General features: G+C 52.3%; 2 protein-coding genes across 2 annotated transcripts in view; one reads left to right on the top strand and one right to left on the bottom strand.

Annotated features, from left to right (window-relative positions):
• Positions 1–2305: 2305 nt before the first annotated feature.
• Positions 2306–21835, top strand: part of LOC137319798 (cap-specific mRNA (nucleoside-2'-O-)-methyltransferase 1-like) — a gene marked incomplete at both ends in the record, with an annotated part of 70024 nt that continues 50494 nt past the window's right edge. The window contains one exon of the mRNA XM_067981731.1: positions 2306–2501. Within this exon, the coding sequence (XP_067837832.1) occupies positions 2306–2501 (196 nt within the window). The remainder of the gene's footprint in view (positions 2502–21835) is intronic.
• LOC137319797 (octapeptide-repeat protein T2-like) overlaps positions 18157–21835 on the bottom strand; it is a gene marked incomplete at its 3' end in the record, with an annotated part of 12280 nt that continues 8601 nt past the window's right edge. Inside the window, exon 5 of the mRNA XM_067981730.1 lies at positions 18157–18201. Within this exon, the coding sequence (XP_067837831.1) occupies positions 18157–18201 (45 nt within the window). The remainder of the gene's footprint in view (positions 18202–21835) is intronic.

Below are 21835 nucleotides of genomic sequence, written 5' to 3'. Positions count from 1 at the left end.
TCCCCCCCGCCCCCGCCCCCGCCCCCGCCCCTCCTGCTCGCTCTGGGATGGGTGAATGTGGCACTGACCCCAGCCCCCGCCCCCCGCCCCTCCTGCTCGCTCTGGGATGGGTGAATGTGGCACTGACCCCCGCCCCCGCCCCCCGCCCCTCCTGCTCACTCTGGGATGGGTGAATGTGGCACTGACCCCCGCCCCCGCCCCCCCACCCCCGCCCCTCCTGCTCGCTCTGGGATGGGTGAATGTGGCACTGACCCCCGCCCCCGCCCCCCACCCCCGCCCCTCCTGCTCGCTCTGGGATGGGTGAATGTGGCACTGACCCCCGCCCCCGCCCCCGCCCCGCCTGCTCACTCTGGGATGGGTGAATGTGGCACTGACCCCCGCCCCCGCCCCCGCCCCTCCTGCTCGCTCTGGGATGGATGAATGTGGCACTGACCCCCGCCCCCGCCCCCGCCCCCGCCCCTCCTGCTCACTCTGGGATGGGTGAATGTGGCACTGACCCCCGCCCCCGCCCCGCCCCTCCTGCTCGCTCTGGGATGGGTGAATGTGGCACTGACCCCCGCCCGCCCCGCCTGCCCCCGCCCCCGCCCCGCCCCTCCTGCTCGCTCTGGGATGGGTGAATGTGGCACTGACCCCCGCCCCCGCCCCCCGCCCCCCGCCCCTCCTGCTCGCTCTGGGATGGGTGAATGTGGCACTGACCCCCGCCACGCTCTGCCCCCGCCCCCGCTCCTCCTGCTCGCTCTGGGATGGGTGAATGTGGCACTGACCCCCGCCCCCCGCCACGCCCCGGCCCCGCCCCCGCCCCTCCTGCTCGCTCTGGGATGGGTGAATGTGGCACTGACCCCCGCCCCCGCCCCCGCCCCTCCTGCTCGCTCTGGGATGGGTGAATGTGGCACTGACCCCCGCCCCCGCCCCGCCCTGCCCCCGCCCCTCCTGCTCGCTCTGGGATGGGTGAATGTGGCACTGACCCCCGCCCCCGCCCCCCGCCCCCGCCCCAGCCCCCGCCCCTCCTGCTCGCTCTGGGATGGGTGAATGTGGCACTGACCCCCGCCCCCCGCCCCCCGCCCCTCCTGCTCGCTCTGGGATGGGTGAATGTGGCACTGACCCCCGCCCCGCCCCGCCCCTCCTGCTCGCTCTGAGATGGGTGAATGTGGCACTGACCCCCGCCCCGCCCCCGCCCCTCCTGCTCGCTCTGGGATGGGTGAATGTGGCACTGACCCCCGCCCCCGCCCCCGCCCCTCCTGCTCGCTCTGGGATGGGTGAATGTGGCACTGACCCCCGCCCCCGCCCCCGCCCCTCCTGCTCGCTCTGGGATGGGTGAATGTGGCACTGACCCCCGCCCCCGCCCCCGCCCCTCCTGCTCGCTCTGGATGGGTGAATGTGGCACTGACCCCCGCCACGCTCTGCCCCGCCCCCGCCCCTCCTGCTCGCTCTGGGATGGGTGAATGTGGCACTGACCCCCGCCCCCGCCACGCCCCGGCCCCGCCCCCGCCCCCGCCCCTCCTGCTCGCTCTGGGATGGGTGAATGTGGCACTGACCCCCCGCCCCCGCCCCCGCCCCCGCCCCTCCTGCTCGCTCTGGGATGGGTGAATGTGGCACTGACCCCCGCCCCCGCCCCGCCCTGCCCCCGCCCCTCCTGCTCGCTCTGGGATGGGTGAATGTGGCACTGACCCCCGCCCCCCGCCCCCGCCCCTCCTGCTCGCTCTGGGATGGGTGAATGTGGCACTGACCCCCGCCCCCGCCCCCCCGCCCCCGCCCCTCCTGCTCGCTCTGGGATGGGTGAATGTGGCACTGACCCCCGCCCCCCGCCCCGCCCCTCCTGCTCGCTCTGAGATGGGTGAATGTGGCACTGACCCCCGCCCCCGCCCCCGCCCCCGCCCCTCCTGCTCGCTCTGGGATGGGTGAATGTGGCACTGACCCCCGCCCCCCGCCCCCGCCCCTCCTGCTCGCTCTGGGATGGGTGAATGTGGCACTGACCCCCGGCCCGGCCCCGCCCCCGCCCCTCCTGCTCGCTCTGGGATGTGTGAATGTGGCACTGACCCCCGCCCCCGCCCCGCCCCTCCTGCTCGCTCTGGGATGGGTGAATGTGGCACTGACCCCCGCCCCCCGCCTCGCCCTGCCCCCGCCCCGCCCCGCCCCTCCTGCTCGCTCTGGGATGGGTGAATGTGGCACTGCCCCCCGCCCCTCCTGCTCGCTCTGGAATGGGTGAATGTGGCACTGACCCCCGCCCCCGCCCTGCCCCCGCCCCTCCTGCTCGCTCTGGGATGGGTGAATGTGGCACTGACCCCCTGCCAACTGTGCCCCACAGAAGCCGCTGATTCGGGATAAGGACGGGGAGCTGCTGTACTTCGCCGATGTGTGTGCGGGCCCGGGCGGTTCCGAGTACGTGCTGTGGCGGAGGAGGTGGCACGCCAAGGGGTTCGGAATGACACTGAAAGGGCCCAACGACTTCAAAATGGAGGATTTCTACGCTGCATCGAGCGAGTTATTTGAACCGTATTATGGTAAGTCAGGGTCAGAACCGACTCGAATCCCAGCGTATCAGAGCAGTTTGTTGCACTCAGCCTGACAGCAGGGCGCGCGCTCTCTCTCTCTCTCTCTCTCTCTCTGTTTGTATGTCTCTCTCTCTCTCTCTCTCTCTCTCTCTCTCTCTATGTATCTCTCTCTCTCTCTCTCTGTATGTATGTCTCTCTCTCTCTCGCTCTCGATGTATGTCTCTCTCTCTCTCTGTATGTCTCTCTCTCTCTCTCTCTCTCTCTATGTATCTCTCTCTCTCTCTCTCTCTCTGTATGTATGTCTCTCTCTCTCTCGCTCTCGATGTATGTCTCTCTCTCTCTCTCTCTGTATGTATGTATGTCTCTCTCTCTCTCTCTCTCTCTCTCTGTATGTATGTCTCTCTCTCTCTCTGTATGTATGTCTCTCTCTCTCTCTATGTATGTGTGTCTCTCTCTCTCTCTCTATGTATGTCACTCTCTCTCTCTATGTATGTCTCTCTCTCTCTCTCTGTATGTATGTGTCTCTCTCTCTCTCTCTCTCTCTCTGTATGTATGTCTGTCTCTCTCTCTCTCTCTCTGTATGTATGTGTCTCTCTCTCTCTCTCTCTATGTATGTCTCTCCCTCTCTCTACGTATGTCTCTCTCTGTATGTCTGTCTCTCTCTCTCTGTATGTCTGTCTCTCTCTCGCTCTCTCTCTGTATGTCTCGCTCTCTCTCTGTATGTCTCGCTCTCTCTCTGTATGTATGTCTCTCTCTCGCTCTCTCTCTCTCTGTATGGATGTCTCTCTCTCTCTCTATGTATGTCGCTCTCTCTCTCTATGTATGTCGCTCTCTCTGTATGTATGTCTCTCTCTCTCTCTCTCTGTATGTATGTGTCTCTCTCTCTCTCTCTATGTATGTGTCTCTCTCTCTCTGTATGTATGTGTCTCTCTCTCTCGATGTATGTGTGTCTCTCTCTCTCTATGTATGTCTCTCTCTCTCTCTATGTATGTGTCTCTCTCTCTCTCGCTCTCTGTATGTATGTCTCTCTCTCGCTCTCGATGTATGTCGCTCTCTCGCGCTCTCTCTCTCTGTATGTCTCTCTCGCTATGTATGTCGCTTTCTCTCTCTATGTATCTCTCTCTCTCTATGCATGTCTCTCTCTCTATGCATGTGTCTCTCTCTCTCTCTCTCTCTATGTATGTCTCTCTCTGTACGTATGTCTCTCTCTGTACGTATGTCTCTCTCTCTCTCTCTCTCTCTCTATGTATGTCTCTCTCTCACTCTATGTATGTCTCTCTCTCTCTCTGCATGTATGTCGCTCTCTCTCTATGTATGTCTCTCTCTCTCTCTCTCTCTCTATGTATGTCTCTCTCTCTCTCTATGTATGTGTCTCTCTCTCTCTCGCTCTCTGTATGTATGTCTCTCTCTCGCTCTCGATGTATGTCGCTCTCTCGCGCTCTCTCTCTGTATGTATGTCTCTCTCTCGCTCTCGATGTATGTCGCTCTCTCTCTCTCTCTGTATGTATGTCTCTCTCTCGCGCTCTCTCTGTATGTCTCTCTCTCTCTCTCTGCATGTATGTCTCTCTCTCTCTGTATGTATGTCTCTCTCTCTGTATGTATGTCTCTCTCTCTCTCTGCATGTATCTCTCTCTCTCTCTCTCTATGTATGTGTCTCTCTCTCTCGCTCTCTGTATGTATGTCTCTCTCTCTCTCTGTATGTATGTCTCTCTCTCTCTCTCTATGTATGTGTCTCTCTCTCGCTCTTTGTATGTATGTCTCTCTCTCGCTCTCGATGTATGTCGCTCTCTCGCGCTCTCTCTCTCTGTATGTCTCTCTCTCGCGCTCTCTCTCTGTATGTCTCTCTCTCTCTCTCTCTGTATGTATGTATGTCTCTCTCTCTCTCTATGTATGTCTGTCTCTCTCTCTATGTATGTCTCTCTCTCTGTATGTATGTCTCTCTCTCTCTCTCTATGTATGTGTCTCTCTCTCTATGCATGTGTGTCTCTCTCTCTCTCGCTCTCTGCATGTATGTCTCTCTCTTGCTCTCGATGTATGTCTCTCTCTCTCTGTATGTATGTCTCTCTCTCTCTCTCTCTCTCTCTGTATGTATGTCTCTCTCTATGTATGTCTCTCTCTCTCTCTGTATGTATGTCTCTCTCTCTCTGTATGTATGTCTCTCTCTCTCTCTCTGTATGTATGTCTCTCTCTCTCTCTCTGTATGTATGTCTCTCTCTCTCTCTCTGTATGTATGTGTCTCTCTCTATGTATGTCTCTCTCTCTCTCTGTATGTATGTCTCTCTCTCTCTCTCTGTATGTATGTCTCTCTCTCTCTCTCTCTCTCTCTGTATGTATGTCTCTCTCTCTCTCTCTCTCTCTCTGTATGTATCTCTCCCTCTCTCTGTATGTATGTGTCTCTCTCTCTCTCTCTCTCTGTATGTCTCTCTCTCTCTCTCTGTATGTATGTCTCTCTCTCGCTCTCTCTGTATGTATGTCTCTCTCTCTCTCTGTATGTATGTCTCTCTCTCTCTGTATGTATGTCTCTCTCTCTCTCTCTCTCTCTGTATGTATGTCTCTCTCTCTCTCTCTGTATGTATGTGTCTCTCTCTCTCTGTATGTATGTCTCTCTCTCTCTGTATGTATGTATGTCTCTCTCTCTACGTATGTCTCTCTCTCTCTCTCTGTATGTATGTCTCTCTCTCGCTCTCTCTGTATGTATGTCTCTCTCTCTCTGTATGTATGTCTCTCTCTCTCTCTGTATGTATGTATGTCTCTCTCTCTCTCTCTCTCTCTCTATGTATGTGTCTCTCTCTCTCTATGTATGTGTGTCTCTCTCTCTCTCGCTCTCTGTATGTATGTCTCTCTCTCGCTCTCGATGTATGTCTCTCTCTCTCTCTGTATGTATGTCTCTCTCTCTCTATGTATGTCTCTCTCTCTCTGTATGTATGTCTCTCTCTCTCTCTCTCTGTGTATGTCTCTCTCTCTCTCTCTGTATGTATGTGTCTCTCTCTCTCTGTATGTATGTGTCTCTCTCTCTGTATGTATGTATGTCTCTCTCTCTCTACGTATGTCTCTCTCTCTCTCTGTATGTATGTCTCTCTCTGTATGTATGTCTCTCTCTCGCTCTCTGTATGTATCTCTCTCTCTCTGTATGTATGTCTCTCTCTCTCTCTCTCTCTCTGTTTGTATGTCTCTCTCTCGCTCTCTCTGTATGTATGTCTCTCTCTTTGTATGTATGTCTCTCTCTCGCTCTCTCTCTCTCTATGTATGTCGCTCTCTCTATGTATGTCGCTCTCTCTCGATGTATGTCTCTCTCTCTCTCGCTCTCGCTCGCTCTCTGTATGACTCTCTCTCGCTCTCTGTATGACTCTCTCTCGCTCTCTGTATGACTCTCGCTCGCTCTCTGTATGACTCTCTCTCGCTCTCTGTATGACTCTCTCTCGCTCTCTGTATGACTCTCTCTCGCTCTCTGTATGACTCTCGCTCGCTCTCTGTATGACTCTCTCTCGCTCTCTGTATGACTCTCTCTCGCTCTCTGTATGACTCTCGCTCGCTCTCTGTATGACTCTCGCTCTCTGTATGACTCGCTCTCGCTCTCTGTATGACTCTCTCTCGCTCTCTGTATGACTCGCTCTCGCTCTCTGTATGACTCTCTCTCGCTCTCTGTATGACTCTCTCTCGCTCTCTGTGTGACTCTCGCTCTCTCTCTGTATGACTCTCTCTCGCTCTCTGTATGACTCTCGCTCGCTCTCTGTATGACTCTCTCTCGCTCTCTGTATGACTCTCTCTCGCTCTCTGTATGACTCGCTCTCGCTCTCTGTATGACTCTCTCTCGCTCTCTGTATGACTCGCTCTCGCTCTCTGTATGACTCGCTCTCGCTCTCTGTATGACTCTCGCTCGCTCTCTGTATGACTCGCTCTCGCTCTCTGTATGACTCTCTCTCGCTCTCTGTATGACTCTCGCTCGCTCTCTGTATGACTCTCGCTCGCTCTCTGTGTGACTCTCGCTCTCTCTCTGTATGACTCTCTCTCGCTCTCTGTATGACTCTCGCTCGCTCTCTGTATGACTCTCGCTCGCTCTCTGTATGACTCTCGCTCGCTCTCTGTATGACTCTCTCTCGCTCTCTGTGACTCTCGCTCGCTCTCTGTATGACTCTCGCTCGCTCTCTGTCTGACTCTCGCTCGCTCTCTGTATGACTCTCGCTCGCTCTCTGTGTGACTCTCGCTCTCTCTCGCTCTCTGTATGACTCTCTCTCGCTCTCTGTATTACTCTCGCTCGCTCTCTGTATGACTCTCTCTCGCTCTCTGTATGACTCGCTCTCGCTCTCTGTATGACTCTCTCTCGCTCTCTGTATGACTCTCTCTCGCTCTCTGTATGACTCTCTCTCGCTCTCTGTATGACTCTCGCTCGCTCTCTGTATGACTCTCGCTCGCTCTCTGTATGACTCGCTCTCGCTCTCTGTATGACTCTCTCTCGCTCTCTGTATGACTCTCTCTCGCTCTCTGTATGACTCGCTCTCGCTCTCTGGATGACTCTCGCTCGCTCTCTGTATGACTCTCGCTCGCTCTCTGTATGACTCTCTCTCGCTCTCTGTATGACTCTCGCTCGCTCTCTGTATGACTCTCGCTCGCTCTCTGTGTGACTCTCGCTCTCTCTCGCTCTCTGTATGACTCTCTCTCGCTCTCTGTATGACTCTCGCTCGCTCTCTGTATGACTCTCTCTCGCTCTCTGTGTGACTCTCGCTCTCTCTCGCTCTCTGTATGACTCTCGCTCGCTCTCTGTGTGACTCTCTCTCGCTCTCTGTATGACTCGCTCTCGCTCTCTGTATGACTCGCTCTCGCTCTCTGTATGACTCTCTCTCGCTCTCTGTATGACTCTCGCTCGCTCTCTGTATGACTCTCTCTCGCTCTCTGTATGACTCTCGCTCGCTCTCTGTATGACTCTCGCTCTCTCTCTGTATGACTCTCGCTCGCTCTCTGTATGACTCTCGCTCTCGCTCTCTGTGTGACTCTCGCTCTCTCTCTGTATGACTCTCGCTCTCTCTCTGTATGACTCTCGCTCTCTCTCTGTGTGACTCTCTCTCTCTCTCGCTCTCTGTGTGACTCTCGCTCTCTCTCGCTCTCTGTGTGACTCTCGCTCTCGCTCGCTCTCTGTGTGACTCTCGCTCTCTCTCGCTCTCTGTGTGACTCTCGCTCTCGCTCGCTCTCTGTATGACTCTCGCTCGCTCTCTGTCTGACTCTCGCTCGCTCTGTGTGACTCTCGCTCTCGCTCGCTCTCTGTCTGACTCTCGCTCTCGCGCTCTATGACTCTCGCTCTCTCGCTCTCTGTGACTCTCTCTCTCGCTCTCTGTCTCACTCTCGCTCTCTCTCGCTCTCTGTCTGACTCTCGCTCGCTCTCTGTCTGACTCTCGCTCGCTCTCTGTCTGACTCTCGCTCGCTCTCTGTCTGACTCTCGCTCGCTCTCTGTCTGACTCTCTCTCGCTCTCTGTCTGACTCTCTCTCGCTCTCTGTCTGACTCTCGCTCGCTCTCTGTCTGACTCTCGCTCGCTCTCTGTCTGACTCTCGCTCGCTCTCTGTGTGACTCTCGCTCGCTCTCTGTGTGACTCTCGCTCGCTCTCTGTGTGACTCTCGCTCGCTCTCTGTGTGACTCTCGCTCGCTCTCTGTCTGACTCTCTCTCGCTCTCTGTGTGACTCTCTCTCGCTCTCTGTCTGACTCTCGCTCGCTCTCTGTGTGACTCTCGCTCGCTCTCTGTATGACTCTCGCTCTCGCTCTCTGTCTGACTCTCGCTCGCTCTCTGTCTGACTCTCGCTCGCTCTCTGTCTGACTCTCGCTCGCTCTCTGTCTGACTCTCGCTCGCTCTCTGTGTGACTCTCGCTCGCTCTCTGTCTGACTCTCGCTCGCTCTCTGTCTGACTCTCGCTCGCTCTCTGTGTGACTCTCGCTCGCTCTCTGTCTGACTCTCGCTCGCTCTCTATGACTCTCGCTCTCGCTCGCTCTCTCTCGCTCTCTGTATGACTCTAGCTCTCTCTCGCTCGCTCTCTCTCGCTCTCTGTATGACTCTCGCTCTCTCTCTCTCGCTCTCTGTGTGACTCTCGCTCGCTCTCTGTGTGACTCTCGCTCGCTCTCTGTGACTCTCGCTCTCGCTCGCTCTCTCTCGCTCTCTATGACTCTCGCTCTCGCTCGCTCTCTCTCGCTCTCTGTATGACTCTCGCTCTCTCTCGCTCGCTCTCGCTCTCTGTATGACTCTCGCTCTCTCTCGCTCTCTGTATGACACTCGCTCTCTGTGTGACTCTCTCTCGCTCTCTGTCTGACTCTCGCTCTCTCTCGCTCTCTGTCTGACTCTCGCTCGCTCTCTGTCTGACTCTCGCTCGCTCTCTGTCTGACTCTCGCTCGCTCTCTGTCTGACTCACTCTTGCTCGCTCTCTGTCTCTCTCTCGCTCTCTGTATGTATGTCTCTCTCTCGCTCTCGATGTATGTCGCTCTCTCGCGCTCTCTCTCTGTATGTCTCTCTCGCTATGTATGTCGCTTTCTCTCTCTATGTATCTCTCTCTCTCTATGCATGTCTCTCTCTCTATGCATGTGTCTCTCTCTCTCTCTCTCTCTCTATGTATGTCTCTCTCTGTACGTATGTCTCTCTCTGTACGTATGTCTCTCTCTCTCTCTCTCTCTCTCTATGTATGTCTCTCTCTCACTCTATGTATGTCTCTCTCTCTCTCTGCATGTATGTCGCTCTCTCTCTATGTATGTCTCTCTCTCTCTCTCTCTCTCTCTCTATGTATGTCTCTCTCTCTCTCTATGTATGTGTCTCTCTCTCTCTCGCTCTCTGTATGTATGTCTCTCTCTCGCTCTCGATGTATGTCGCTCTCTCGCGCTCTCTCTCTGTATGTATGTCTCTCTCTCGCTCTCGATGTATGTCGCTCTCTCTCTCTCTCTGTATGTATGTCTCTCTCTCGCGCTCTCTCTGTATGTCTCTCTCTCTCTCTCTGCATGTATGTCTCTCTCTCTCTGTATGTATGTCTCTCTCTCTCTGTATGTATGTCTCTCTCTCTCTCCATGTATCTCTCTCTCTCTCTCTCTATGTATGTGTCTCTCTCTCTCGCTCTCTGTATGTATGTCTCTCTCTCTCTCTGTATGTATGTCTCTCTCTCTCTCTCTATGTATGTGTCTCTCTCTCGCTCTTTGTATGTATGTCTCTCTCTCGCTCTCGATGTATGTCGCTCTCTCGCGCTCTCTCTCTGTATGTCTCTCTCTCGCGCTCTCTCTCTGTATGTCTCTCTCTCTCTCTCTCTCTGTATGTATGTATGTCTCTCTCTCTCTCTATGTATGTCTGTCTCTCTCTCTATGTATGTCTCTCTCTCTGTATGTATGTCTCTCTCTCTCTCTATGTATGTGTCTCTCTCTCTATGCATGTGTGTCTCTCTCTCTCTCGCTCTCTGCATGTATGTCTCTCTCTTGCTCTCGATGTATGTCTCTCTCTCTCTGTATGTATGTCTCTCTCTCTCTCTCTCTCTCTGTATGTATGTCTCTCTCTATGTATGTCTCTCTCTCTCTCTGTATGTATGTCTCTCTCTCTCTCTCTGTATGTATGTCTCTCTCTCTCTCTCTGTATGTATGTCTCTCTCTCTCTCTGTATGTATGTCTCTCTCTCTCTCTGTATGTATGTGTCTCTCTCTATGTATGTCTCTCTCTCTCTCTGTATGTATGTCTCTCTCTCTCTCTCTCTGTATGTATGTCTCTCTCTCTCTCTCTCTCTGTATGTATGTCTCTCTCTCTCTCTCTGTATGTATGTCTCTCTCCCTCTCTCTGTATGTATGTGTCTCTCTCTCTCTCTCTCTGTATGTCTCTCTCTCTCTCTCTGTATGTATGTCTCTCTCTCGCTCTCTCTGTATGTATGTCTCTCTCTCTCTCTGTATGTATGTCTCTCTCTCTCTGTATGTATGTCTCTCTCTCTCTCTCTCTCTCTGTATGTATGTCTCTCTCTCTCTCTCTGTATGTATGTGTCTCTCTCTCTCTGTATGTATGTCTCTCTCTCTCTCTGTATGTATGTATGTCTCTCTCTCTACGTATGTCTCTCTCTCTCTCTGTATGTATGTCTCTCTCTCGCTCTCTCTGTATGTATGTCTCTCTCTCTCTGTATGTATGTCTCTCTCTCTCTCTCTCTCTCTGTATGTATGTCTCTCTCTCTCTCTCTGTATGTATGTGTCTCTCTCTCTCTGTATGTATGTCTCTCTCTCTCTCTGTATGTATGCATGTCTCTCTCTCTACGTATGTCTCTCTCTCTCTCTGTATGTATGTCTCTCTCTCGCTCTCTCTGTATGTATGTCTCTCTCTCTCTGTATGTATGTCTCTCTCTCTCTCTGTATGTATGTATGTCTCTCTCTCTCTCTCTCTCTCTCTCTATGTATGTGTCTCTCTCTCTCTATGTATGTGTGTCTCTCTCTCTCTCGCTCTCTGTATGTATGTCTCTCTCTCGCTCTCGATGTATGTCTCCCTCTCTCTCTGTATGTATGTCTCTCTCTCTCTATGTATGTCTCTCTCTCTGTATGTATGTCTCTCTCTCTCTCTGTGTATGTCTCTCTCTCTCTCTCTGTATGTATGTGTCTCTCTCTCTCTATGTATGTGTCTCTCTCTCTGTATGTATATATGTCTCTCTCTCTCTACGTATGTCTCTCTCTCTCTCTGTATGTATGTCTCTCTCTGTATGTATGTCTCTCTCTCGCTCTCTGTATGTATCTCTCTCTCTCTGTATGTATGTCTCTCTCTCTCTCTCTCTCTCTGTTTGTATGTCTCTCTCTCGCTCTCTCTGTATGTATGTCTCTCTCTTTGTATGTATGTCTCTCTCTCGCTCTCTCTCTCTCTATGTATGTCGCTCTCTCTATGTATGTCGCTCTCTCTCGATGTATGTCTCTCTCTCTCTCGCTCTCGCTCGCTCTCTGTATGACTCTCTCTCGCTCTCTGTATGACTCTCTCTCGCTCTCTGTATGACTCTCTCTCGCTCTCTGTATGACTCTCTCTCGCTCTCTGTATGACTCTCGCTCGCTCTCTGTATGACTCTCTCTCGCTCTCTGTATGACTCGCTCTCGCTCTCTGTATGACTCTCTCTCGCTCTCTGTATGACTCGCTCTCGCTCTCTGTATGACTCTCTCTCGCTCTCTGTGTGACTCTCGCTCTCTCTCTGTATGACTCTCTCTCGCTCTCTGTATGACTCTCTCTCGCTCTCTGTATGACTCTCGCTCGCTCTCTGTGACTCTCGCTCGCTCTCTGTATGACTCGCTCTCGCTCTCTGTATGACTCTCGCTCGCTCTCTGTATGACTCTCGCTCGCTCTCTGTCTGACTCTCGCTCGCTCTCTGTATGACTCTCGCTCGCTCTCTGTGTGACTCTCGCTCTCTCTCGCTCTCTGTATGACTCTCTCTCGCTCTCTGCATGACTCTCTCTCGCTCTCTGTATGACTCTCTCTCGCTCTCTGTATGACTCTCTCTCGCTCTCTGTATGACTCTCTCTCGCTCTCTGTATGACTCTCGCTCGCTCTCTGTATGACTCTCGCTCGCTCTCTGTATGACTCGCTCTCGCTCTCTGTATGACTCTCTCTCGCTCTCTGTATGACTCTCTCTCGCTCTCTGTATGACTCGCTCTCGCTCTCTGTATGACTCTCGCTCGCTCTCTGTATGACTCTCGCTCGCTCTCTGTATGACTCTCTCTCGCTCTCTGTATGACTCTCGCTCGCTCTCTGTATGACTCTCGCTCGCTCTCTGTGTGACTCTCGCTCTCTCTCGCTCTCTGTATGACTCTCTCTCGCTCTCTGTATGACTCTCGCTCGCTCTCTGTATGACTCTCTCTCGCTCTCTGTGTGACTCTCGCTCTCTCTCGCTCTCTGTATGACTCTCGCTCGCTCTCTGTATGACTCTCTCTCGCTCTCTGTATGACTCTCTCTCGCTCTCTGTATGACTCTCGCTCGCTCTCTGTATGACTCTCGCTCGCTCTCTGTATGACTCTCGCTCTCTCTCTGTGTGACTCTCGCTCTCTCTCTGTGTGACTCTCGCTCTCTCTCTGTATGACTCTCGCTCTCTCTCTGTGTGACTCTCTCTCTCTCTCGCTCTCTGTGTGACTCTCGCTCTCTCTCGCTCTCTGTGTGACTCTCGCTCTCGCTCGCTCTCTGTGTGACTCTCGCTCTCTCTTGCTCTCTGTGTGACTCTCGCTCTCTGTGTGACTCTCGCTCTCTCTCGCTCTCTGTGTGACTCTCGCTCTCGCTCGCTCTCTGTATGACTCTCGCTCGCTCTCTGTCTGACTCTCGCTCGCTCTGTGTGACTCTCGCTCTCGCTCGCTCTCTGTCTGACTCTCGCTCTCGCGCTCTATGACTCTCGCTCTCTCTCGCTCTCTGTGACTCTCTCTCTCGCTCTCTGTCTCACTCTCGCTCTCTCTCGCTCTCTGTCTGACTCTCGCTCGCTCTCTGTCTGACTCTCGCTCGCTCTCTGTCTGACTCTCTCTCGCTCTCTGTCTGACTCTCTCTCGCTCTCTGTCTGACTCTCGCTCGCTCTCTGTCTGACTCTCGCTCGCTCTCTGTCTGACTCTCGCTCGCTCTCTGTGTGACTCTCGCTCGCTCTCTGTATGACTCTCGCTCTCGCTCTCTGTGTGACTCTCGCTCTCTCTCTGTATGACTCTCGCTCTCTCTCTGTATGACTCTCGCTCTCTCTCTGTGTGACTCTCTCTCTCTCTCGCTCTCTGTGTGACTCTCGCTCTCTCTCGCTCTCTGTGTGACTCTCGCTCTCGCTCGCTCTCTGTGTGACTCTCGCTCTCTCTTGCTCTCTGTGTGACTCTCGCTCTCTGTGTGACTCTCGCTCTCTCTCGCTCTCTGTGTGACTCTCGCTCTCGCTCGCTCTCTGTATGACTCTCGCTCGCTCTCTGTCTGACTCTCGCTCGCTCTGTGTGACTCTCGCTCTCGCTCGCTCTCTGTCTGACTCTCGCTCTCGCGCTCTATGACTCTCGCTCTCTCTCGCTCTCTGTGACTCTCTCTCTCGCTCTCTGTCTCACTCTCGCTCTCTGTCTGACTCTCGCTCGCTCTCTGTCTGACTCTCGCTCGCTCTCTGTCTGACTCTCGCTCGCTCTCTGTCTGACTCTCTCTCGCTCTCTGTCTGACTCTCTCTCGCTCTCTGTCTGACTCTCGCTCGCTCTCTGTCTGACTCTCGCTCGCTCTCTGTCTGACTCTCGCTCGCTCTCTGTCTGACTCTCGCTCGCTCTCTGTGTGACTCTCGCTCGCTCTCTGTGTGACTCTCGCTCGCTCTCTGTGTGACTCTCGCTCGCTCTCTGTGTGACTCTCGCTCGCTCTCTGTGTGACTCTCGCTCGCTCTCTGTCTGACTCTCTCTCGCTCTCTGTGTGACTCTCTCTCGCTCTCTGTCTGACTCTCTCTCGCTCTCTGTCTGACTCTCGCTCGCTCTCTGTGTGACTCTCGCTCGCTCTCTGTATGACTCTCGCTCTCGCTCTCTGTCTGACTCTCGCTCGCTCTCTGTCTGACTCTCGCTCGCTCTCTGTCTGACTCTCGCTCGCTCTCTGTCTGACTCTCGCTCGCTCTCTGTCTGACTCTCGCTCGCTCTCTGTGTGACTCTCGCTCGCTCTCTGTCTGACTCTCGCTCGCTCTCTGTCTGACTCTCGCTCGCTCTCTGTGTGACTCTCGCTCGCTCTCTGTCTGACTCTCGCTCGCTCTCTATGACTCTCGCTCTCGCTCGCTCTCTCTCGCTCTCTGTATGACTCTAGCTCTCTCTCGCTCGCTCTCTCTCGCTCTCTGTATGACTCTCGCTCTCTCTCTCTCGCTCTCTGTGTGACTCTCGCTCGCTCTCTGTGTGACTCTCGCTCGCTCTCTGTGACTCTCGCTCTCGCTCGCTCTCTCTCGCTCTCTATGACTCTCGCTCGCTCTCTCTCGCTCTCTGTATGACTCTCGCTCTCTCTCGCTCGCTCTCGCTCTCTGTATGACTCTCGCTCTCTCTCGCTCTCTGTATGACACTCGCTCTCTGTGTGACTCTCTCTCGCTCTCTGTCTGACTCTCGCTCTCTCTCGCTCTCTGTCTGACTCTCGCTCGCTCTCTGTCTGACTCTCGCTCGCTCTCTGTCTGACTCTCGCTCGCTCTCTGTCTGACTCTCGCTCGCTCTCTGTCTGACTCACTCTTGCTCGCTCTCTGTCTCTCTCTCGCTCTCTGTATGTATGTCTCTCTCTCGCTCTCGATGTATGTCGCTCTCTCGCGCTCTCTCTCTCTGTATGTCTCTCTCGCTATGTATGTCGCTTTCTCTCTCTATGTATCTCTCTCTCTCTATGCATGTCTCTCTCTCTATGCATGTGTCTCTCTCTCTCTCTCTCTCTATGTATGTCTCTCTCTGTACGTATGTCTCTCTCTGTACGTATGTCTCTCTCTCTCTCTCTCTCTCTCTATGTATGTCTCTCTCTCACTCTATGTATGTCTCTCTCTCTCTCTGCATGTATGTCGCTCTCTCTCTATGTATGTCTCTCTCTCTCTCTCTCTCTCTATGTATGTCTCTCTCTCTCTCTATGTATGTGTCTCTCTCTCTCTCGCTCTCTGTATGTATGTCTCTCTCTCGCTCTCGATGTATGTCGCTCTCTCGCGCTCTCTCTCTGTATGTATGTCTCTCTCTCGCTCTCGATGTATGTCGCTCTCTCTCTCTCTCTGTATGTATGTCTCTCTCTCGCGCTCTCTCTGTATGTCTCTCTCTCTCTCTCTGCATGTATGTCTCTCTCTCTCTGTATGTATGTCTCTCTCTCTCTGTATGTATGTCTCTCTCTCTCTCCATGTATCTCTCTCTCTCTCTCTCTATGTATGTGTCTCTCTCTCTCGCTCTCTGTATGTATGTCTCTCTCTCTCTCTGTATGTATGTCTCTCTCTCTCTCTCTATGTATGTGTCTCTCTCTCGCTCTTTGTATGTATGTCTCTCTCTCGCTCTCGATGTATGTCGCTCTCTCGCGCTCTCTCTCTGTATGTCTCTCTCTCGCGCTCTCTCTCTGTATGTCTCTCTCTCTCTCTCTCTCTGTATGTATGTATGTCTCTCTCTCTCTCTATGTATGTCTGTCTCTCTCTCTATGTATGTCTCTCTCTCTGTATGTATGTCTCTCTCTCTCTCTATGTATGTGTCTCTCTCTCTATGCATGTGTGTCTCTCTCTCTCTCGCTCTCTGCATGTATGTCTCTCTCTTGCTCTCGATGTATGTCTCTCTCTCTCTGTATGTATGTCTCTCTCTCTCTCTCTCTCTGTATGTATGTCTCTCTCTATGTATGTCTCTCTCTCTCTCTGTATGTATGTCTCTCTCTCTCTGTATGTATGTCTCTCTCTCTCTCTCTGTATGTATGTCTCTCTCTCTCTCTGTATGTATGTCTCTCTCTCTCTCTGTATGTATGTGTCTCTCTCTATGTATGTCTCTCTCTCTCTCTGTATGTATGTCTCTCTCTCTCTCTCTGTATGTATGTCTCTCTCTCTCTCTCTCTCTGTATGTATGTCTCTCTCTCTCTCTCTGTATGTATGTCTCTCTCCCTCTCTCTGTATGTATGTGTCTCTCTCTCTCTCTCTCTCTGTATGTCTCTCTCTCTCTCTCTGTATGTATGTCTCTCTCTCGCTCTCTCTGTATGTATGTCTCTCTCTCTCTCTGTATGTATGTCTCTCTCTCTCTGTATGTATGTCTCTCTCTCTCTCTCTCTCTCTCTGTATGTATGTCTCTCTCTCTCTCTCTGTATGTATGTGTCTCTCTCTCTCTGTATGTATGTCTCTCTCTCTCTCTGTATGTATGTATGTCTCTCTCTCTCTCTCTCTCTCTCTATGTATGTGTCTCTCTCTCTCTATGTATGTGTGTCTCTCTCTCTCTCGCTCTCTGTATGTATGTCTCTCTCTCGCTCTCGATGTATGTCTCTCTCTCTCTCTGTATGTATGTCTCTCTCTCTCTATGTATGTCTCTCTCTCTCTCTGTATGTATGTCTCTCTCTCTCTCTCTCTGTGTATGTCTCTCTCTCTCTCTGTATGTATGTGTCTCTCTCTCTCTGTATGTATGTGTCTCTCTCTCTGTATGTATATATGTCTCTCTCTCTCTACGTATGTCTCTCTCTCTCTCTGTATGTATGTCTCTCTCTGTATGTATGTCTCTCTCTCGCTCTCTGTATGTATCTCTCTCTCTCTGTATGTATGTCTCTCTCTCTCTCTCTCTCTCTCTTTGTATGTCTCTCTCTCGCTCTCTCTGTATGTATGTCTCTCTCTTTGTATGTATGTCTCTCTCTCGCTCTCTCTCTCTCTATGTATGTCGCTCTCTCTATGTATGTCGCTCTCTCTCGATGTATGTCTCTCTCTCTCTCGCTCTCGCTCGCTCTCTGTATGACTCTCTCTCGCTCTCTGTATGACTCTCTCTCGCTCTCTGTATGACTCTCTCTCGCTCTCTGTATGACTCTCTCTCGCTCTCTGTATGACTCTCGCTCGCTCTCTGTATGACTCTCTCTCGCTCTCTGTATGACTCGCTCTCGCTCTCTGTATGACTCTCTCTCGCTCTCTGTATGACTCGCTCTCGCTCTCTGTATGACTCTCTCTCGCTCTCTGTGTGACTCTCGCTCTCTCTCTGTATGACTCTCTCTCGCTCTCTGTATGACTCTCTCTCGCTCTCTGTATGACTCGCTCTCGCTCTCTGTATGACTCTCTCTCGCTCTCTGTATGACTCGCTCTCGCTCTCTGTATGACTCTCGCTCGCTCTCTGTATGACTCTCGCTCGCTCTCTGTGTGACTCTCGCTCTCTCTCTGTATGACTCTCGCTCGCTCTCTGTATGACTCTCGCTCGCTCTCTGTATGACTCTCGCTCGCTCTCTGTATGACTCTCGCTCGCTCTCTGTATGACTCTCTCTCGCTCTCTGTGACTCTCGCTCGCTCTCTGTATGACTCTCGCTCGCTCTCTGTCTGACTCTCGCTCGCTCTCTGTATGACTCTCGCTCGCTCTCTGTGTGACTCTCGCTCTCTCTCGCTCTCTGTATGACTCTCTCTCGCTCTCTGTATGACTCGCTCTCGCTCTCTGTATGACTCTCTCTCGCTCTCTGTATGACTCTCTCTCGCTCTCTGTATGACTCTCTCTCGCTCTCTGTATGACTCTCGCTCGCTCTCTGTATGACTCTCGCTCGCTCTCTGTATGACTCGCTCTCGCTCTCTGTATGACTCTCTCTCGCTCTCTGTATGACTCGCTCTCGCTCTCTGTATGACTCTCGCTCGCTCTCTGTATGACTCTCGCTCGCTCTCTGTCTGACTCTCGCTCGCTCTCTGTGTGACTCTCGCTCGCTCTCTGTGTGACTCTCGCTCGCTCTCTGTGTGACTCTCGCTCGCTCTCTGTCTGACTCTCTCTCGCTCTCTGTGTGACTCTCTCTCGCTCTCTGTCTGACTCTCGCTCGCTCTCTGTGTGACTCTCGCTCGCTCTCTGTGTGACTCTCGCTCTCGCTCTCTGTCTGACTCTCGCTCGCTCTCTGTCTGACTCTCGCTCGCTCTCTGTCTGACTCTCGCTCGCTCTCTGTCTGACTCTCGCTCGCTCTCTGTGTGACTCTCGCTCGCTCTCTGTCTGACTCTCGCTCGCTCTCTGTCTGACTCTCGCTCGCTCTCTGTGTGACTCTCGCTCGCTCTCTGTCTGACTCTCGCTCGCTCTCTATGACTCTCGCTCTCGCTCGCTCTCTCTCGCTCTCTGTATGACTCTAGCTCTCTCTCGCTCGCTCTCTCTCGCTCTCTGTATGACTCTCGCTCTCTCTCTCTCGCTCTCTGTGTGACTCTCGCTCGCTCTCTGTGTGACTCTCGCTCGCTCTCTGTGACTCTCGCTCTCGCTCGCTCTCTCTCGCTCTCTATGACTCTCGCTCTCGCTCGCTCTCTCTCGCTCTCTGTATGACTCTCGCTCTCTCTCGCTCGCTCTCGCTCTCTGTATGACTCTCGCTCTCTCTCGCTCTCTGTATGACACTCGCTCTCTGTGTGACTCTCTCTCGCTCTCTGTCTGACTCTCGCTCTCTCTCGCTCTCTGTCTGACTCTCGCTCGCTCTCTGTCTGACTCTCGCTCGCTCTCTGTCTGACTCTCGCTCGCTCTCTGTCTGACTCTCGCTCGCTCTCTGTCTGACTCTTGCTCGCTCTCTGTCTCTCTCTCGCTCTCTGTATGTATGTCTCTCTCTCGCTCTCGATGTATGTCGCTCTCTCGCGCTCTCTCTCTCTGTATGTCTCTCTCGCTATGTATGTCGCTTTCTCTCTCTATGTATCTCTCTCTCTCTATGCATGTCTCTCTCTCTATGCATGTGTCTCTCTCTCTCTCTCTCTCTATGTATGTCTCTCTCTGTACGTATGTCTCTCTCTGTACGTATGTCTCTCTCTCTCTCTCTCTATGTATGTCTCTCTCTCACTCTATGTATGTCTCTCTCTCTCTCTGCATGTATGTCGCTCTCTCTCTATGTATGTCTCTCTCTCTCTCTCTCTCTCTCTCTCTATGTATGTCTCTCTCTCTCTATGTATGTGTCTCTCTCTCTCTCGCTCTCTGTATGTATGTCTCTCTCTCGCTCTCGATGTATGTCGCTCTCTCGCGCTCTCTCTCTGTATGTATGTCTCTCTCTCGCTCTCGATGTATGTCGCTCTCTCTCTCTCTCTGTATGTATGTCTCTCTCTCGCGCTCTCTCTGTATGTCTCTCTCTCTCTCTCTGCATGTATGTCTCTCTCTCTCTGTATGTATGTCTCTCTCTCTCTGTATGTATGTCTCTCTCTCTCTCCATGTATCTCTCTCTCTCTCTCTCTCTATGTATGTGTCTCTCTCTCTCGCTCTCTGTATGTATGTCTCTCTCTCTCTCTGTATGTATGTCTCTCTCTCTCTCTCTATGTATGTGTCTCTCTCTCGCTCTTTGTATGTATGTCTCTCTCTCGCTCTCGATGTATGTCGCTCTCTCGCGCTCTCTCTCTGTATGTCTCTCTCTCGCGCTCTCTCTCTGTATGTCTCTCTCTCTCTCTCTCTCTGTATGTATGTATGTCTCTCTCTCTCTCTATGTATGTCTGTCTCTCTCTCTATGTATGTCTCTCTCTCTGTATGTATGTCTCTCTCTCTCTCTATGTATGTGTCTCTCTCTCTATGCATGTGTGTCTCTCTCTCTCTCGCTCTCTGCATGTATGTCTCTCTCTTGCTCTCGATGTATGTCTCTCTCTCTCTGTATGTATGTCTCTCTCTCTCTCTCTCTCTCTGTATGTATGTCTCTCTCTATGTATGTCTCTCTCTCTCTCTGTATGTATGTCTCTCTCTCTCTGTATGTATGTCTCTCTCTCTCTCTCTGTATGTATGTCTCTCTCTCTCTCTGTATGTATGTCTCTCTCTCTCTCTCTGTATGTATGTCTCTCTCTCTCTCTCTGTATGTATGTCTCTCTCCCTCTCTCTGTATGTATGTGTCTCTCTCTCTCTCTCTCTGTATGTCTCTCTCTCTCTCTCTGTATGTATGTCTCTCTCTCGCTCTCTCTGTATGTATGTCTCTCTCTCTCTCTGTATGTATGTCTCTCTCTCTCTGTATGTATGTCTCTCTCTCTCTCTCTCTCTCTCTGTATGTATGTCTCTCTCTCTCTCTCTGTATGTATGTGTCTCTCTCTCTCTGTATGTATGTCTCTCTCTCTCTGTATGTATGTATGTCTCTCTCTCTACGTATGTCTCTCTCTCTCTCTGTATGTATGTCTCTCTCTCGCTCTCTCTGTATGTATGTCTCTCTCTCTCTGTATGTATGTCTCTCTCTCTCTCTGTATGTATGTATGTCTCTCTCTCTCTCTCTCTCTATGTATGTGTCTCTCTCTCTCTATGTATGTGTGTCTCTCTCTCTCTCGCTCTCTGTATGTATGTCTCTCTCTCGCTCTCGATGTATGTCTCTCTCTCTCTCTGTATGTATGTCTCTCTCTCTCTATGTATGTCTCTCTCTCTCTCTGTATGTATGTCTCTCTCTCTCTCTCTCTGTGTATGTCTCTCTCTCTCTCTCTGTATGTATGTGTCTCTCTCTCTCTGTATGTATGTGTCTCTCTCTCTGTATGTATATATGTCTCTCTCTCTCTACGTATGTCTCTCTCTCTCTCTGTATGTATGTCTCTCTCTGTATGTATGTCTCTCTCTCGCTCTCTGTATGTATCTCTCTCTCTCTGTATGTATGTCTCTCTCTCTCTCTCTCTCTCTGTTTGTATGTCTCTCTCTCGCTCTCTCTGTATGTATGTCTCTCTCTTTGTATGTATGTCTCTCTCTCGCTCTCTCTCTCTCTATGTATGTCGCTCTCTCTATGTATGTCGCTCTCTCTCGATGTATGTCTCTCTCTCTCTCGCTCTCGCTCGCTCTCTGTATGACTCTCTCTCGCTCTCTGTATGACTCTCTCTCGCTCTCTGTATGACTCTCGCTCGCTCTCTGTATGACTCTCTCTCGCTCTCTGTATGACTCTCTCTCGCTCTCTGTATGACTCTCGCTCGCTCTCTGTATGACTCTCTCTCGCTCTCTGTATGACTCGCTCTCGCTCTCTGTATGACTCTCTCTCGCTCTCTGTATGACTCGCTCTCGCTCTCTGTATGACTCTCTCTCGCTCTCTGTGTGACTCTCGCTCTCTCTCTGTATGACTCTCTCTCGCTCTCTGTATGACTCTCTCTCGCTCTCTGTATGACTCGCTCTCGCTCTCTGTATGACTCTCTCTCGCTCTCTGTATGACTCGCTCTCGCTCTCTGTATGACTCTCTCTCGCTCTCTGTATGACTCTCTCTCGCTCTCTGTATGACTCGCTCTCGCTCTCTGTATGACTCTCTCTCGCTCTCTGTATGACTCGCTCTCGCTCTCTGTATGACTCGCTCTCGCTCTCTGTATGACTCTCGCTCGCTCTCTGTATGACTCTCGCTCGCTCTCTGTGTGACTCTCGCTCTCTCTCTGTATGACTCTCGCTCGCTCTCTGTATGACTCTCGCTCGCTCTCTGTATGACTCTCGCTCGCTCTCTGTATGACTCTCGCTCGCTCTCTGTATGACTCTCTCTCGCTCTCTGTGACTCTCGCTCGCTCTCTGTATGACTCTCGCTCGCTCTCTGTCTGACTCTCGCTCGCTCTCTGTATGACTCTCGCTCGCTCTCTGTGTGACTCTCGCTCTCTCTCGCTCTCTGTATGACTCTCTCTCGCTCTCTGCATGACTCTCTCTCGCTCTCTGTATGACTCGCTCTCGCTCTCTGTATGACTCTCTCTCGCTCTCTGTATGACTCTCTCTCGCTCTCTGTGTGACTCTCGCTCGCTCTCTGTGTGACTCTCGCTCGCTCTCTGTGTGACTCTCGCTCGCTCTCTGTCTGACTCTCTCTCGCTCTCTGTGTGACTCTCTCTCGCTCTCTGTCTGACTCTC

The sequence above is a fragment of the Heptranchias perlo genome, unplaced genomic scaffold (assembly GCF_035084215.1).
Source record: "Heptranchias perlo isolate sHepPer1 unplaced genomic scaffold, sHepPer1.hap1 HAP1_SCAFFOLD_891, whole genome shotgun sequence".
NCBI lineage: Eukaryota > Metazoa > Chordata > Chondrichthyes > Hexanchiformes > Hexanchidae > Heptranchias > Heptranchias perlo.
Note: the sequence above shows the minus strand (reverse complement) of the source record. Positions and strands in the feature narration are given on the sequence as shown.